Below are 16732 nucleotides of genomic sequence, written 5' to 3'. Positions count from 1 at the left end.
AAAAAATGCTTGTAATATCCAGGGGTGATCCGTCAATACGTCAATGACGGATCCCTCGCCACTTCTTGGAAAACATATACACATGCTGTAAAAATCGGCAGTGTGGCACCGCGCCACAGGGTGGCGCTCCTTTTCTTTTTTTTTTCTGTTTGTCTTAATAAAGTCAATCCGTGGATTGTCAAATCCTTTTGTTGCTCTCCCGGTTTTTGCGTTACAATACACATAAATACATCAACTCTGCCTTGAACCCCCGCCAACCCCCCCCACCCCCGCAACCACCACCACTAGTTGTGACTTGCTAGCGTATTTGGCAACAAAAGTGTGACCAACAGTTCACACTTGACCCACTTTTCATTGTCAGGGTCCATCAGACCCTCTCAAAGGGCCCCCACCCCCAAGCCATGTTCGCCATTTGAGCCTCAAAAGATCACATGCTTGATCCATTTGTTGGGCCTGAAGTGCCAACGCGTTTCCTTTCAGCCAATCAGGAAGCAGAAAACCAGCTAATGTCCAAAATAGTGTAGCCGGGGAGGGGGGGCACAAATGGATGAGGGGGGTAAATTGTCCATTTGCTTCCTTCTTAAATGCGGGTCGATGGGTTGGGAACAGAGGGACCGCAAGTAGCTCGCGAGCCGCAGTTTGGCTGCGGCCATTACAGTCTCAAAACACACACTTGTAAAAAGTCATTTGATTCAAATAGTAAATGATGGAATCATCATTTTCTTCAGCATCAAACGCAAGCAATGCAACAGATGAACAACAGTCACGGTAGCGACCCCCCCCCCCCCCCCCCTCAACCACACCCACCGCCCGTATCGTGAATAAGAAAAGGGGCGTCGGGACGCCTCCTTTGTGTTCTCCAACCCAAACACAATGGAACCTCTTCAGGAGTGACGCAATCCGTCCGTCCTTCCACGATGCTGCGCCACTTGCACATTTTGCACTTTTGCAAGTTGGCCCGCCTGAAATCAAATCAAAAATGTTTGAAGTCATTTGGACTGCATTGGAGGAAATGAAGTACTTTTAATGGTAAATGTTAAAACTTGCAGCACAACCAGAGCGGACTAGTGGTCGGTACGCCTGCATTGCGGTTCCAACATTGTGGGTTTGAATCCCTTCCGTTGCAGGTTGTCCACGTGCTCTCCTGTTTTTTGTTTTGTTTGGTCCAAAAAACTATGAATCATTTCGAAGTCTTGGTGCACATTGAAATGAGATTAAAATTCAATAAATATATCTAGTAATGAAAAATGAATGAAGGATAAATACTGAAAGAAAATGGACCCAGGCAATGTACACAATAACTTTTTCTTTTTTAATCACAATTTTGAAAAAAAGCTATATTTTATTCGTGGCATATTGGATTTCACATATAAACACACAATTGAAGCAAACAATTTTAAGCACAAAGTGTCCGAAATCAACAGCAAACATTTGATAACGGTCATAGAAAACCTTACGCGTGTAAATTTTTCATTCAACGACAGTATTTTGATTTGATTTGGATGACTTTCCATTGAAAAGCGTCTGATAAGCTAGCTGAGTTTTGATTGGCTGCGAAAGCGGCAAAGGCGGGAAGACAAAAATGAGCGAGAGCTTAGCCACGATTGGCCGAGACGGCTAAAAGGCGGGCGACCGTACAGAAAGCCGGGCTGCGATTGGCCAAAACTCGCGCGGACTACCGGTGTGTTAATAAGTGGACGCCGGCCGCTTCGAGTGCGGCTGCGACCCACAAGCTCCTCGCTCGGCCCGACCGTGCGGCACAACGAACCCGAACCGGAACCGGGCTGGCTGGCTGGCAGCTCGAACAGCGTGGAAGTCGGAGGTGACTTACGGCGGGCGGCCAGAATGCTTCAGCAGCCGCACGGCGACAAAACTGCGGCGACGGCTCACATCAAGCGGCCCATGAACGCCTTCATGGTCTGGTCCAAAATGGAGCGCAGAAAGATCATGCAGCAGTCGCCGGAAGTGCACAACGCCGAGATCTCCAAGCGGCTCGGGAAGCGATGGAAGTCTTTGGACAAGTCCGAGAAGATTCCGTTCATCCGCGAGGCCGAGCGGCTCCGCCTGCAGCACATGGCCGACCACCCGGGCTACAAGTACCGACCCAAGAAGAAGAGCAAGACTGGCTCCTCGGCCGTCGGCAAGCAGCCGAACCCGAACCCCAACTTGAACCGGCGGCGTTGCTTCGTGCTCAAGCGGGACTTCAGCGACTCGGACGACGACGAAGCGGTCGCGGAACCGGATGAAGGTTCGGCTCGGCTCTTCTACACGCGCCAGGCTAGCGGAACCTTCTCTCCGGACTCTTCGTCCTCGACCCGGTCCCGCTCCGGGTCTAACTCCTCGTGCTGCGGGGACGACCTGGACCGCGACCTGGACCGCGACCTGTTCCCTGTCAGCCCCGCCCCCTCGGAACCGGCAAACCTGAGCCTCTTTCTGGTCGACAGAGACTTGGACAAAGACCCGAGCGGTACCGAGCGGAGCCACAGGTCCCACTTCGAGTTCCCAGACCACTGCACACCCGAACTGAGCCGGATGATAACCGGAGACTTCTCGGACCTTCTCTTCACCTTCTGAGCCGGAAGTGACGAAAAACCTGACTTTGTTTTCCTTTTTCTGGACTTTTTTGTTTTCGTTTTTTTGCTCCGTTTATATAAAAGAAAAAAAACAACCCCCCAAAATGTTTTGCACGCAGTTTGACTAAAGTGCTGAAAAGTTTTGTGTTGGTCATGCGACAAAGTTTGATTTCTGCTCCTGTTTTGTGAAATATGGAAGGAAACGCGTGACAAAATAAATCGGATGAAACGACATCTCGTTTTTATTTTTTCATAGGCGTCACATTTGCATGCATTTTTTTTTTCCATTTCACACACGTCATCACAATACGTGACGTCATTATGAGCTGGAATCGTTGACATCGAAACATCACGTCAAGTCACAGGGGGCGGAGCTAAGGTGAAAGGAACACGTTGTCAATCACAAATGTTTTGTAAACATTAAGTTTCAGTACGTTGACTTTTTTTTTTTGTTAACATTTTTGAAGAAACATCTAAACGAGCGGTCCCCAAATATTTGTTTGACGGGCCAAAATATCTTCGGGTCATTATTGTGCCATGATTTGAATATTTTTAAAAGTGCATGATATGTTTTTATCTTCAAGTTCGCATGCGTTTGAAACAAGTAATTTCTAACATCAAAATTCAAATATTTTCCAAATATTTCAGACGTCCAATGTTTTTCAGCACGACGGGAACATCTCGAGCGTATGACGTGGCCAAGAAAGGATTTTCAAAATAAAACGTTTTCCACTCTTTACGATCAATCAAATGTTTTTTGTTCAGTCTGGCGTGGCACCAAATGGACGACCGGCAGGCGGGGTCAAGGGTCGGGGGACCGCTAAGCTCAACAACATCAAGTGCACATTTTGTTTTGTTTACGTCGACAAGCACAAACGACAATCACGAGGTTTGCAAACGTGTGCAAGGAAAACATCCACAAAGTTAAAAGCAGGCAAATATTTCCGATTGGAAAGCGCCAATGGAAATCCGTGACAATTGAAATCCAATTCGTGCTGTCACGATCCAATATTTTTAGAATCGATTAATCTATCGATTATTTCATCGATTAATCGGGTTCATTTGAAATTTTCATTCACGTGTGTTACAAAGGCATTTTCCCCCCCGATTACTGTTTTATGAAGCAGGGGTTGGTGCTTATTTCGTACTTTGTATTCATATAGTGATTTAAAAAAAAAAAAAAAGGGGAGGGGGCGGCAGTTGTTACCGGTTCGGTCATTGTTTTTCAAAGTAAAAGCAGATGTTCGCAAATATCTTAATTTGATTAAACACAGACGATAATCAGTCTGTTTCCAATAAGGACTACAGAAATCAGTCAACAATTACTGTTGATGATGATTTGGACAATTAAAAAAAAAAATGCCTCCAAACAATTACTCGATGATTCAAATATTTGTCGATTAATTTGATCGTGGTTTATCTGTCGATTAATTTTGACAGCTCTAAATCAAATAGAACAATTTCACATTCAAGCATAAACACAATTGTTTGGTTTTGTGATGAGCGGACTTTGCTCACTTGCTCTCCTTTCCCACATGCCAGGGCATCACACTACCCGAATTGCAGCATTTTGGTGTGTTTTTTTTGAAGCTCACGAATCAAACGTTGGTTCATAAACCAAAGCTAAAAAAGCGATCCATATTTTTTCCCCAATCTCAAAATGAGTCCCGTTTTTGCCGGAAAAAAAATTCACTGCAATTATGAGTCAATTATTTGCGGATTGTGACGACTGGAGGTCAGAAGTGGTCCCCGTCCCTGTCTTCGTCCCCGTCCCCGTCACCTTACGCCAAGCCAACCTTGCGTTTTCTGTTTTTGTTTAAATTCCTGCTTTTGTCCAATGGAACGTTTTTTCCCCCTTTTTTTGGGGGGGGGGCATCTTCTTCTTCGTGGGTCCGATGACGTGACGGCTCACAGGATGCTCTCGCGCTCGTCTCCGAAGACGACGGCGTCGGCCGTCATGGTGCAGACCTCGGGAGGGTCTCCCGGTTTCAGGCCCCTCTTCAGGTGGACCACGCGCACGTTCTCGTTGTCGGGACCGGGCCGGGTGGCGGCGGTGGTGCCGGCCGGCGGGATGATGGCGTCTCCGGCGGGGGAAAGGCGGGCGGTCCGGCGGGGGGGGCCTTCGCCCTGCTGGGCGTTGGCGTTGTTGTTGAGCGTGACGCTGCCGGCCGTGCGGTTGAGGTTCCAGGTGTCGGCGGCGGGCCAGGCTTCGTCGGGGCTGCAGATGGACATGCGGTTTTCCTCCCCGAGGCCAGCGGGGAGGACTTGCTTGAGGGCGGAGCCGTCCTCATTCAGCCGGATCAGGTCGGGGCGTTCCGTCTGCGACAGGTCGGCCTCCTCGTCCTGCAGCGAGTGGTTGGGGGAGCTCTCGTTGGAGCGCACGCCCGAGTCGGACGAGTCCTTCTTGTCCAACGTGGCGTCCGACAGGTAGTCCTTCCCCTTCAGGGCCAGCGAGCAGCCGCCCGCTTTGGCCTCCGCCGCCGCCGCCGCCGCCGCCTTGCCGTCTTTCAGCAGCAGGGCGTCCGACTCCTCGGACTCGTCGTCGTCGCTGGTTAGCTTGTGATAGCGCGGACCGCCGGCGCCCGCCTTGGCGCCCGGGAAAAGCCCGCCTCTCTCCGCCGAGGTCTTGCGGACCAGCAGGGACTTGGACGAGCCCTGGTCCGCCTTCTCGTCTTCTTCCGTGATGGGATGCAGCGCTTCGCCGGCGTCGGTGTTGTCGGACGGCGCTTTGCCGGCGGCCCTCTTGCCCGGCAAGGCTTTACGTCCGTCCTGCTCCGCGCCGTCCTGGTCCGAAGACGGGGTCATGAAGTGTCCGGGCTGAGGCTGGACCAGCCTGTCGCCGCCGCCGCCGCCGTTGCCGGCGCCGCCGCCGCCCTCCAGCTGCGCCATCTGCGCGATGTATTCCTGGTAGGCGCATCGGTACTCGTCCTGCTGCTTGTCGGTCAGTTTGGCGATGTCGTTGCTGGATTCCTGCGAGTTGAGGCTGCTGGCGCTGCCGGCCCGCTGGGGGCCGCCCTGCCGCAAACAAGCACAAGACGGAACCGTCACACGACAGGAAGTCGCGCCTCCCGCTGACTTGCGCAACATCGCTCAGGTTTTGCAAACGTTTCGCCCATCGAACGCCGAAACTTCTCCCTCACGTAAGAACTTTCATGAAGGCTAATATGTCAATAAAGACAAACAAAAAAAATGCCAATCTTATCTCGGTTGTCATTTCTTAAAGCGTTGTTGCTTTTTGAACAATTTTTCAAAATGTCGATTTTTTTAAAAATCTCAGACAAAATCCTTTCACATTTCTAACAAAATGCTCCGGAAGCTCCCAAGATTTGATTAAAAAGTGAAAAGGAAACTTAAACAAGTAAATGCCGTCGCTCTATAGTTTTCTACAGCAATTTTTTTCCCCCCAAAATTAAAAAATACCTTGAAAGTCTCGAACGTTGACGTATTTTTGATTTAACAAAAAAAAATCTCATGAAGTTAACCGAAAGGTAATTTCAATTGAATGCTTTCCGATTGACCTCATATCGGCCGACAGATTCTTAACTCATTGACAAGCAGTTGTTTTAACCGAAGCAACCCCCTTCGCTCCCGGCTGTTTGATTGGATTTGGACTGATTTTGGGGGGCCCGCAGAATGTTGTGTTCGATTGCTATCAAAACACGGAAGCATCACAATAAGTTTCATCATTATTCACAAATCTGTTTCGAACTGCGAGTAAACGAGCTTGTTTTGTTTTTGGGTTGATCTCTTATACGCTGCTGCCACCTGCTGGCCGTTTTTGTAATGACCACCATTGCTTTAAGTGACCTCTTCAGGTCAGAGGTCGCATCAAAGCCTTCTGTATGCTCTAGTATTAAAAAAAACAAATATATAAATACATATTTTTTGAGACTTAAAACATTTGAAATTTGGGAGCAAATGAGTTAAAAAAGGCCGATGCTGATATTCGTCAAAACGGCCAAAATCGGCGGCAACAATCGGCCAATTTATCGGTTAAGAGTTGAACTTCTTGCAGAGTTTCCTGACCATCCATTGGCCGGCGGCGGCGGCGGCGGCAAGTCTGTGCGTCGGCTGCTCGTCCAGGCCGATGGCGCTGAGGTCGTCGAAGCTCAGGGTGAAGCTGTACATGGGGGACATGTCGCTGGGGGCGGGGCCGGGGCGGGGCGGCGCCGAGGCCCGCCGGCTGGCCTCAGGGGGGCCGCCCGCGACGCTGCCTTGCTCGCTGCCGGCCTCCTCGTACAGCACCTGGCTCTCCACCTGACGCATCTCCAGCACCTGCGAGGACAGGAAGTGAGTCCAGCGTTTGGCGGCGGCGGCGGCGGCGGCGACATGGCTACGCGGGCTCACGCTGGCTCGGAAGAGCTGCCAGTCTCCAAAGTTCATGTTCATCTCCTTCTTCAGCTCGTCCAGGTTGCACTGCGACAGGACTCGTCCGTTCACGTTGGCCTGAAAAGGGCAAAGGTCATCAGGAACATCGACGGCGTGGTAAAGGGCGAGGTGAAGATCGTGCGGCGCTCACCTTCCTGATGGTCGCCGTGTACGCCGCCAACATGCCCTGGTCCATGCCCTGGACCTGTCTGACGCGTTCGCACACGCCGTCCGTCGTCACGGCGCTCAGGAGGGTGGGCGGGGTCCCCGACGCCACGGAGGCGGAGCCCTGAGGGTGACGCCACCGTTTGGTGTTGCTCAAAAATCGTCGACACCTCCTACAGTTTGTGAGCTTTTCAAGGGACTCTAAATCTTTCCGATCATAGACGTGTTCACAGATGCCTTTGCGGTTTCACGTCAGTGTGGCAGCCATATTGGATGTGGCACCGGATGTGACCGATGCAAGTTTTGCGCAACAGCCAAAGTTGCGCAAAACTTTAACACCTGTCATTCATTCAAATATTTGGGAAAACGACGTCACTTTTCATCTGATGATTGGAAACGTTAACTCGTTAGGAATGCGTGTGCGTTTGTGCGATTTGTAATTCACAAGAGTTCAGTTCAATTCCAATCACTTGCTTCAATCCGGTATTGATTAATTACAGAACATCAATTCTAGGACATGATAAAAAAAAACATTAAATATGAATTAAAAAGAATCTGAATTGTCATAAAGTGCAATAAGTCGATTCTTTCATAAATATAAGAAAATACTTTTGAATTCACCTCAACTGTAAATTTAACGAAAACTGGAAAGATACAGAAAAAAATGGCCTTTAAAATTTTATTTTGTTGTTTAATTCATGGGGAAAAAAGAGATATCAAAATAATTGATTCATGGTCCTATGAATGGATATCACACTCGAAAAGAAAATTTTTTTTTCGATATTGATTATTCGATTTTTAAAACCCAGACCTAAACCTTGGCTCTTTTTGGCACTGAACCAACAAGAGAAGGTTCAAGACCAGAAAGTACTCGTCCCCAGAAACAGTTCTTGTCTCAAAATAAGGTCTTATCACCAGAAAGGGTTTTAGTCCCAAAATAAGCTAGTAGCTCTGAGAGAAGGTTCGAGTCCCGAGGGAAGGTTCGAGTCAGATGATAAATGTTCAAATAATAAAGACGAACCAAACTCATCATCATCATCAGCAGCAGCAGCTCTCAATCCGGCGTCCACGTATGTACGTGTGCGGTTCGAACCCTTGGCACGTGATGTTTGACAAGGACAAAAGCTGGCAAACGCTGCCGCCGTATGATGAGACGAGACGTGGTGGTGGTACTTACACTTGGGGGGGCGTCGCGGGGGGCCGCGTTCCTAACGAGCATGCGAGGAAGGAAGTGTGATGGGTAGGCCGCCACCAGGGGGCGTGGCAGATGGTGAAGATGGTGGTGGTGGTGGTGGGGGGGGAAATATGGCTGAGGCACAAAGAAAATCAACAACGCAGATGAAACGTGACAAACGATGGATGGCAAGTCGCCGTTTGGCAGTCAAATGTATTTTTGGGGTGATGCTGACCAAGGCGCTCGAGTTTGTAGGAGGGGGCGGGGCTACTCATGCCAGACTCTCGTGTGCGCCATTGGACCACATTAGACGATAACCCCCCCCCCCCCCCCCCGAAAACAACAACAACAACAACAACTGAAATTTCTCGTGAAATGCTGTTGCCGCGGCAACGCGACCTTCACCCCAAAAAAGTATGCAGATTTTGCGGCAGCGCATGCGGCGTGCGACTCACCCTGTTGTAAAAGGGGTGCTGGGGTCCGGCCATGCCGCTGTAGTAGCTGCTGTGAGGCGGCGGCGGCGGCAGCGACACCACCGCCCCCGCCGGCGGGTTGAAAGGTCCGCTGAAGGAGGCGGACGGCGAGCACGCCGACGACACCTGGCTGTACATGGAGGCGGGCCGGGCCCGGACCTCCTGCAGGGTCGGGTAGCCCACCGCGCCCAGGTTCACCTGCTCGCGGGCCGCGCGCACGTCTGCGCACAAGATGAGGGGAAAGGAGGTCGACGAGGAAGGAAGAAGGAGACGTCGAAGAAGGAGGACGGCCGACGAAGACGTTGAGAAGACGCGGAAGAACGGACGTCGAGAGAGAAGGAAGACGGAAAGGACGAAAGGACGGACATTGAGAAGGAAACTGCGGAGAAGGAAGCCAAGAAGGTACCGGCGATGATTTCTCGCAGTTTGGGGTCGAGGTTGACGGTGCAGGGCAGGAAGGTGCGAACGTCCCGGGCGGTCAGGACGGGCGTCCGCGAGGACAGGAAGACTTCGAAGGCGCGGACGTCTCCGTCGATCTCCAGCAGCGGCTCCACGTCTTTGGTGGTGGGGATGTTTCTCAGCACCCTGAGCCAGACGCCAAAGGTCAAGGCCTTTGACCTCGGGCCTTGGCCAGCGGCGGAGCGGCGGGCGCGGCTCACCTCTCGTAGATGTTCTTGAGCGTGGCCTGGTCGGGGACGCCGTCGCTCTCGTCCAGGAAGAGGATGAGCCACGACGTCCTGTAGGGCCACTGCTCCGTCAGGTTGATCCACGACGCCAGGCGGTCCCAGTTGAAGGAGATCTGATTGGCTCTCAGCAGACGACCTGCGGAGCACATCGATCGGTTGCCGGCAGCGGACTGGGCGTCGCCGCCGGCGAGCGAGCCGTCCGCCGCTGACCCGTGACGGAGACGATGTTGAGGAGTCTCCGCATGCTCTGAGGACTGATGTCGGCGAACCAGTCTTCGGCCACCATCAGTTTGGTCAAGTCGAAGGACATCTGGCGGGTCACCGAACGCTGGACTTGGCGCCGCCGGTACGTGTCCTGCGCACGACCGCCGTCAGTACCTCACACGCGCCAACATTGGGACCGGGTTCTGCCAACCTCACCCGCCGGCTGAGGGTGCTCTTGCTGCCGAACTTGGTGAGTTCTCCCAGGCTGTGCTGCGACAACTTCCTGTCCAGCTCCTCGTGCCATCCTCCGCCCTCGGCGGCGTCCCCGTTGGCCGGCGCGCCGGCGTTGGCCGAGGCGGCCGCGCCCATCTTCCTGGCGCCGGACAGGCCTCGACTGTTGAGGAAGACGGGCAGGTGGACGATGTTCCTCATGTAGTCGTGCCCGTTGACAAAGTCGCGCAGGACGCTGTTGAGGTTCTGGTTGATGGCCTTGATGATGATGTGCGGGTCGCTGGCGAAGATGGAGATGAAGGGACCTTTGGAGAACAGGACTCGCACCTGCGGCGCAACGGACAAGGTTGAGGACAACGTTGAAAAGCGGTGCAAGCGGTCAGATCCGGCTCCGCGGTTCAGATTGCGCACGATTGGCGGATTGGTTCTTGGTGGGGGGAAACCTAACAACGCTAAAATGGTAGCATGAGTCGGCTTTTATTTTCAAGTTGGCTCACGTTGCGCGTGATGGTTAGCTTGACGTCCCTTTTAGACGTTTGGGATTTCATTTCGGACGCTACGAAACCGCTAACTAATGACGCCGTCATTGTATGATACGGCAAAAGTCTGCAGGGATCCAGAAAGTGCTAACCCTGCCGCAGTTTGGCTTTAGCCAATGATGCTAGCTAGCAGGTAAACAAGCACTATGGGAGCTAAAGTTCAACTGTGGCTGGCTTTGTACTTTCTGGGCCTGGATTTGCCACCCCTGGAAGTCTCCGACGTAAGTGGCTACTGGCTAGCATGCAGCTAGCTGTTAGCATTAGCGACGGCGGGTGCCTGGCAGCTATCTAGCTGTTAGCATTAGCGACGGCGGGTGCCTGGCTGCTAGCTAGCTGTTAGCATTAGCGACGGCGGGTGCCTGGCTGCTAGCTAGCTGTTAGCATTAGCGACGGCGGGTGCCTGGCTGCTAGCTAGCTGTTAGCATTAGCGACGGCGGGTGCCTGGCTGCTCGCTGTCAGCTGGTACTTGACTTGAATTATTTTTCAATATTCTGGACCAAAGCTACTTTGTCATTTCCTCTCCATGTTTAAAGGAAGCGAACGTGCCTTAAATTCTTTTTGTTATTTTCTATAAAACACTTTTTTAGGAACACATTCTTAAGCCATGAATACCTTGTTATGTTATATCAGACATTTTGAATGGATTTTTTTTATTTTAATTTCATGGGAAATTCCAAAGTACTATTCATCTTTTTTTTTCCTGATCCGAAAAAGGATCGCCGTCAGAAACGCGCGACCCGAACCGTGACGTTTGCGATCTCACCGTGTCGAGCATTTGCAGAACTTTGTCCTGCTCGCACGAGTCCAAACTGTCGATGACGACCGCCAACCTGGTCTGATGCTGCGTGAAGCCGTCGATGGTCTTGGCCATCTTGGCCATCAGCTCCACTTCGCTCTTCACAACCTGAAAGACACGCCCACTTCTTGCACATGGCGCCGCGTGACGGGCGCTCGGCGCCGAGCGAAGCGGCCGACGCGTCTGACCTTCATGAATCCTTCGCTCTTGAGCTTGTGCATCTTGTTGGCGGCGCCGTGCAGCCGCTTCCTCTGCGAGTTGAGCACCGAGTCGGAGACCCGCCACCACGTGCGGCAGTTGAGCAGGAGGGCCACGCCCACCACGCCGCCCAGCGCCATCAGCACGCCGTCGACCGTGCGGTTGTCCCCGCCCACCCGGAAGACGCCCACGAGCGCCACGCCGCTCACCAGGCAGCCCGTCACCAGCGCGAACAGCACGAACGACGGCACGCAGCACGTCTTCTTCCATTTGCTCTTTCCTGAAAGCGCGAGCGTCAACTTGATGCGCGGGCGCCTTTTTTACGGCCACGCCCGCCCGCGCGCGCGCGTGCGTTTGTCTACCTTGCGTCTCGTCCGTCTTGAAGACCCTGAAGAGGCGAGTGGCGAGGAATCCAAACTCCCTCTCGCACGCGTCAGACAGCGTGGCGATCATTTCGGCCATCGACGTCTCGCCGCCGACGCTCGACAGGCGATTGTAATCGGTGAACAGAAACCTGCGGCACGCCGCGGCATGGCAGCGCCGTCAAATCATGACATCGTGAGCTTTTTGCTGTAGGCCCCGCCCCAAGAACGGCCATGTTGGACAAAACATTAGGTACACCCCAGATTCTCGTTGCTCAATGTCGCTCGCCACCTTGCAAGTCAGTCGTCACAAAATGTCCACGGGAATTTTCGAATTATTATTATTGTAGTTATTATAATTGTTTTAGAAAATGTCAAATCACCCAAAAAAAAAACAGGAGCATATCGAGACAAACGAATGCGATGTTGAGGTTGGACCTCAAAACTGCATTTTTGTTTGGTTTTTGGTATGCAGACCCGGCCTGTCCGATCTTGGGGTCAAAGGTCATCCCGTGCGTGCCGCTCACCTGACAGGCAGCGCTCGGGCGCTCTGCTCCGGGAGCTCCGGCGGGTTGACGAACATGAGCTTGAGGAGGAGCTCCAAGTAGCCGATGTGGCGAGCCAGGCGGTTGCTGAGGAGCCACGCCCAGTTCCAGTTGTCGCCCTCGCGCCGGCCCCCGAAGTAGACCGCCACTGCGGACCACAAGGAAGAAATCCAAAATAGCGCCGCGGCGGCCGCGATGACGGCGGCGGCACCCACCGAAGAAGACGTAGAGCAGCGCCAGCAGGCTGAGCGAGACGGCCACCGCCAGCTTCGGGTCCAAGGTGAAGCCCAGCGCCAGCGCCACCACGCCGCACAGGAGGAGAGACAAGATGGCCGCCAGCCACGACGGGCCCAACAGCGGCTCCATCTGCTGGCCGGCGAACGTTTTCATCTCGTCTGAACGGAAGGCACACGCATGTCCTACTACGGCCGGCGAGCGCGTGTGCGTGCGTGCGTGCGTGCGTGCGCGCTCACCCTCGAGCTTCTTGAGCAGGAAGGACTTCCCGCTGCCCCACTGCGCGTACAGACCCACGCAGATGGGCGGCTGCATGGTGGGCTCGCTCAGGATGTCGGCCAGGGCCGAGCTGTACAGGTCGTAGCCCAGCATGTCGCCGTCAGACTCGCTGGGGGACAGGTGACCTGCGGGAGGGGGCGGGAGACGGTCAGCGGGCGTTCGCCAACGCCGCCGCCGCCGCCGCCGTCGGGCACGTACGAGCGCCGAAGATCTGCGTGAGGATGCTCTTCTGGTGGCTGCAGTCGATGTTGTACGGCGTCTCGCCCGCCTTGTTGGGCCGGTACAGGAGGCGGCCATCTTTGGGGTTCCTCAGGAGCAGCTCGGCCAGCCGGCGGCTGCGCCCGCGGATGCCGATGTGCAGGGGCGTGTCTCCTCTCTGCAGGAATGCGCACGTCTCACTGTGTGTGTGCGCGTGTGTTTACAGTGCGCGCGCGTGCCTCGTCCCACCTTGTCGACGGCCGACACTTTGGCGCCTTTGTCCAGCAGCAGCTCCACGACCTCGATGCTCCTCATCTTGGTGGCTTTGATCAGCGGCGTCTCGCCGTCCTGAAACGGGAAGCGGAAGGCGCGCCGCCGTGACTTCCGGTCGGCGCGTCCGGCGACCGCCACTCACCTTGGTGCTCGTCTCCGTGTCCGGGTTGCACTGCAGGATGTCGCGCACCATCGCGGCGTTGCCCTTCTCCACCGCCCAGTACAGCGCCGTCTTACTCTCCTGGATGCATCGTCACCGTCGTCATCGTCACCTTGTCGTCCATTTCAATGGCGGTCGCTCACCTGTCCGCGTATGTCGATGTCGGCGTATTTGTGCAGCAGCGCTCTGACGATCTCCACGTGACCCCCCCTCACCGCTCCGATCAGCACCGTGTCGCCGCTCTGCGCCAAAACAGCAGTTTGGCTGTCTGATCATTGGCCCAATCGAAGGCAATGACACCTGCCGGCATCTACGTCGCCGCCATTAGCTTAATGCTAACATGCAGCGTCAAATGAGCTTTCTGCCGGTACAAGCAAAGACTTTTCATGTTTATTTACGGATGTGCACATTTTTCAAAATCTTCAAAAGAAAAAAAAATTATTGAAATTAATCAATTCATCTGTTGATTATTTTGTCAATGAATTAAAATTTTAAAACATGTTTCCATTTCTACCCTTTTATTCAAAAACAGGACATACATTCAAATTAAGAGTGCAGAAAAAAAGATCTACGATTCAGTCATGTTGGATTGGAAAATGGATTTCGAGGATTTGCCATTTTTAATTTGAAAAAGTATCTCAACGATTACTCAATTAATAAGAATGCGTTTGAGAATTTGTTGTCAATTAATTAATGAACACAAAGAAACGAAAACTGGTCGTTGCCAAGGTGCGTCCATCGAACAAATCAGCAACTGAATCCTCATTTATGTTTGTTTACCGTCAATTTGAAATAATATGGGATGGAAATGGAAACGTTTTTTTTGATTCTCTTTTTTAATCCTTTATTGAAATAAGTGTTATGTTTTGTTTGTTTTTTAAATTCAAAACAAGGTCACGGAATGAATTCAGTTGGCATCTCAAGGCGCGAGCAAACTTTGAAACAAAGCGCAGCGGGCGCCTTACGGCGACGGCGGCGTGCGAGCGCCTCACCCGGTCGGGAATGTTGACGTATGTGCCGGCGTCGAGGAGGTCCTGCACGATCTCCGTGTAACCTTCCTTGGCGGCGATCATCAGCGCCGTGTTGCCGTCTTTGTCCGTCATGTTGACGTTGGGGTTTCGCTTGAGCAGCTCCTTCACCACGCCGGCGAAGCCGCCCTTCACCGCCACGATCAGCGCCGTCATGGAGTTCTGCCGGGAGGCGGGGCCGTCAGTCGGGCACGCTGCGCCGGCGGAGTTTGCCGGGACCCGCGCTTACCGCCCCGTCCTGGTCCGCGTCGGCGCCGTTTTCCAGCAGGTGCATGACGCACTGGAAATGACCTTTCCTCGCCGCCCAGATGAGAGACGTGGTCCCGTACTAGCGCACGTGAACATTCGCATCGTCACGCAAACCGCACGCGGCTTTTGCGACGCTTTGGCGTTGTCACCTTATCCGAGCAGTTGACTTTGGCTCCGCCGTCCAGCAAGAGCTTAACGACCTCGGCGTGACCTCGCCCTGACGCCCAGATGATGGGATACACGCTGTACTGCTGGGGGACACACGACCCCGTCGTCACTGGTGTGCGGAGGTCTCAACGGCGCCCCCCGCTGGCATACCTGTCCGGTGGTGTTGGGGTTGGCGCCGTGCTCCAGCAGCACCTTGGTGACCTCCACGCGACCCTTATACGCCGCCCACATGAGCGCCGTCCATCCTCCCTGACGCACAAAGGCCACATTCTAATGACATCACGCCGCCGCCGCCACCTGATTGGTTGACGTGAAACGCACCACGTCGCGATGCTCGATGTAGGCGCTGTTGTCCAGAAGCTCCTTCACGACCTCCACGTGACCTTCCTTGGCGGCTGAAATGAGAGCCGACCAGCAGTCCTGACCACGCACACGCACACACAGACATCCTCATCAGCACTCACCTTGTTGCCTGGCAACCGCGCTGCTCCCCAAACCGCCGCCCCTCCCCCTTGCATCCCTTTTGCTCACCACATCATCCAGGTTGACGTTGGCTCCTCGCCGGATGAGCTCCTGCGCGATTTCCAAGCTGCCCTGCTCGGCGGCCAGCATCAGCGGCGTCTGCCCATTCTGAACGCCACATGACAAAACAGACACGGTTTATAGTGGGGGGCCTACAACGTTGCTCGCTCAAATTGCCCTCAAACCCTCAGGAACGACGCTAGCATTAGCACGTACGTCGCTGCGTCCGTCCACTTCCTTGAAGCGGTCCAGATGGTCTCGCAGCGCCGTCAGGTTCTCCTCCTCCACGTGACCAAACAGCTTCTGGATAGCCATCGTGGTCATCTTGATGGATGTGGTGGTGTCCATCTTGGCGGTTTTCTCACAGCGCCTCCTGTGCACGCGCGCAGGCGCAAACGCACAAAAGCGGCCGTCAGTGCGCCCGCTGCAGGCGCACCTGAAACGCGCACGCACGCAAGGTGGCCTGCAGGGGGCGCGCTAGTGATGCCGTCATGCACCTGTCACAGCAGCGCTTCAAAAAAATAAAAAACATTATACTCAATATACAAACGGGTGAAAACAATCAAATGGATCTATTATTGAAACACGTTTTGTAACATAAAATGACGGCCGTTTGCCGAATATGAAAAAGTGCCGCGTTGTTACCATGGCAACACGGCCGCGAGCCATAGCGCAAACGTCACGTTACGTAAAACGATAAATAGGATTACAATACAGCATAATGAATATGATGCTGCGAGTCAAATTCGCTCGATTGACTCGCACGTCGAGATGAAATTAAATTGAGCATTTTTGCAACTAAAATGACGTCCGTGAACGCGATCGACGTCGTCGTATAACCTTCGAGCTCATCGTGACATTGACAAAGAATGACATCGACACTGAAACGTCGCAGTAATTAAACAAACAGGCGAAGGTAAATACAAATATTGCCGTCAAAACACATTTTGTCGACGTCGTCCAGTGATTAGAACCGGCTAATCAATCAAAACGTTTCAAGGATGCTTGGTGGCCGTTCAGCGCGACAACAAATGTTTACCGGGAGAATCACGTCGTTCGGGTCCGAGTGGTCTTGAGAGTGCTTCGAGCTGGCGGTTCTGCGGGCTGTCGGAGTGTTTTTATGAATTTGTGTCGGATGTCAGCCGAAGCTCATCTCATTCTTCATCCCAAACAACAGCAGCAGCCATCTTGATCAATACTAGCCTGCCGCACGGCAAATCCCCGGCAATGACACGCACTTTTCCGCTTTTGCTTGACAAAATAAGAGCTCACACACTACATGGCGTTCAACAAGATAAAAAAACGAG

At 53.2% G+C, this 16732-nt stretch overlaps 2 protein-coding genes across 4 annotated transcripts; one reads left to right on the top strand and one right to left on the bottom strand.

Annotated features, from left to right (window-relative positions):
• The first annotated feature begins 1745 nt into the window (after positions 1 to 1745).
• Positions 1746 to 2807, top strand: LOC147159057 (transcription factor Sox-11-B-like). The gene has a single exon (XM_086060710.1). It carries the CDS (start codon positions 1846 to 1848, stop codon positions 2572 to 2574), a length of 729 nt encoding a protein of 242 aa, XP_085916836.1. The 5' UTR covers positions 1746 to 1845; the 3' UTR covers positions 2575 to 2807.
• kidins220b (kinase D-interacting substrate 220b) lies at positions 2793 to 16651 on the bottom strand. Of its 3 annotated transcripts, none has more exons than XM_086060707.1 (28): positions 16465 to 16651; positions 15642 to 15798; positions 15435 to 15533; positions 15225 to 15323; positions 15054 to 15152; positions 14885 to 14986; positions 14716 to 14814; positions 14451 to 14648; positions 13602 to 13700; positions 13441 to 13539; positions 13275 to 13373; positions 13026 to 13203; positions 12788 to 12952; positions 12530 to 12709; positions 12297 to 12462; positions 11770 to 11921; positions 11398 to 11687; positions 11177 to 11317; positions 9860 to 10201; positions 9650 to 9794; positions 9413 to 9575; positions 9160 to 9338; positions 8736 to 8974; positions 8284 to 8415; positions 7093 to 7230; positions 6921 to 7019; positions 6600 to 6848; positions 2793 to 5588 (listed from the first exon to the last, which is right to left on the bottom strand). In XM_086060707.1, exons 2-28 carry the CDS (start codon positions 15771 to 15773, stop codon positions 4482 to 4484), a joined length of 5190 nt encoding a protein of 1729 aa, XP_085916833.1. In that variant the 5' UTR covers positions 15774 to 15798; positions 16465 to 16651; the 3' UTR covers positions 2793 to 4481. The 3 variants fall into 3 exon arrangements, with proteins under 3 accessions (XP_085916833.1, XP_085916834.1, XP_085916835.1); XM_086060708.1 differs by having other exon boundaries at positions 14885 to 14983; XM_086060709.1 differs by lacking the exon at positions 8284 to 8415 and having other exon boundaries at positions 16465 to 16650.
• Between the last annotated feature and the right edge of the window lie 81 nt (positions 16652 to 16732).

This window comes from Leptonotus elevatus, chromosome 18, assembly GCF_054856555.1.
Source record: "Leptonotus elevatus isolate MCC_2025b chromosome 18, RoL_Lele_1.0, whole genome shotgun sequence".
Lineage (NCBI taxonomy): Eukaryota > Metazoa > Chordata > Actinopteri > Syngnathiformes > Syngnathidae > Leptonotus > Leptonotus elevatus.
This window is presented reverse-complemented; position numbering and strand designations above follow the sequence as displayed.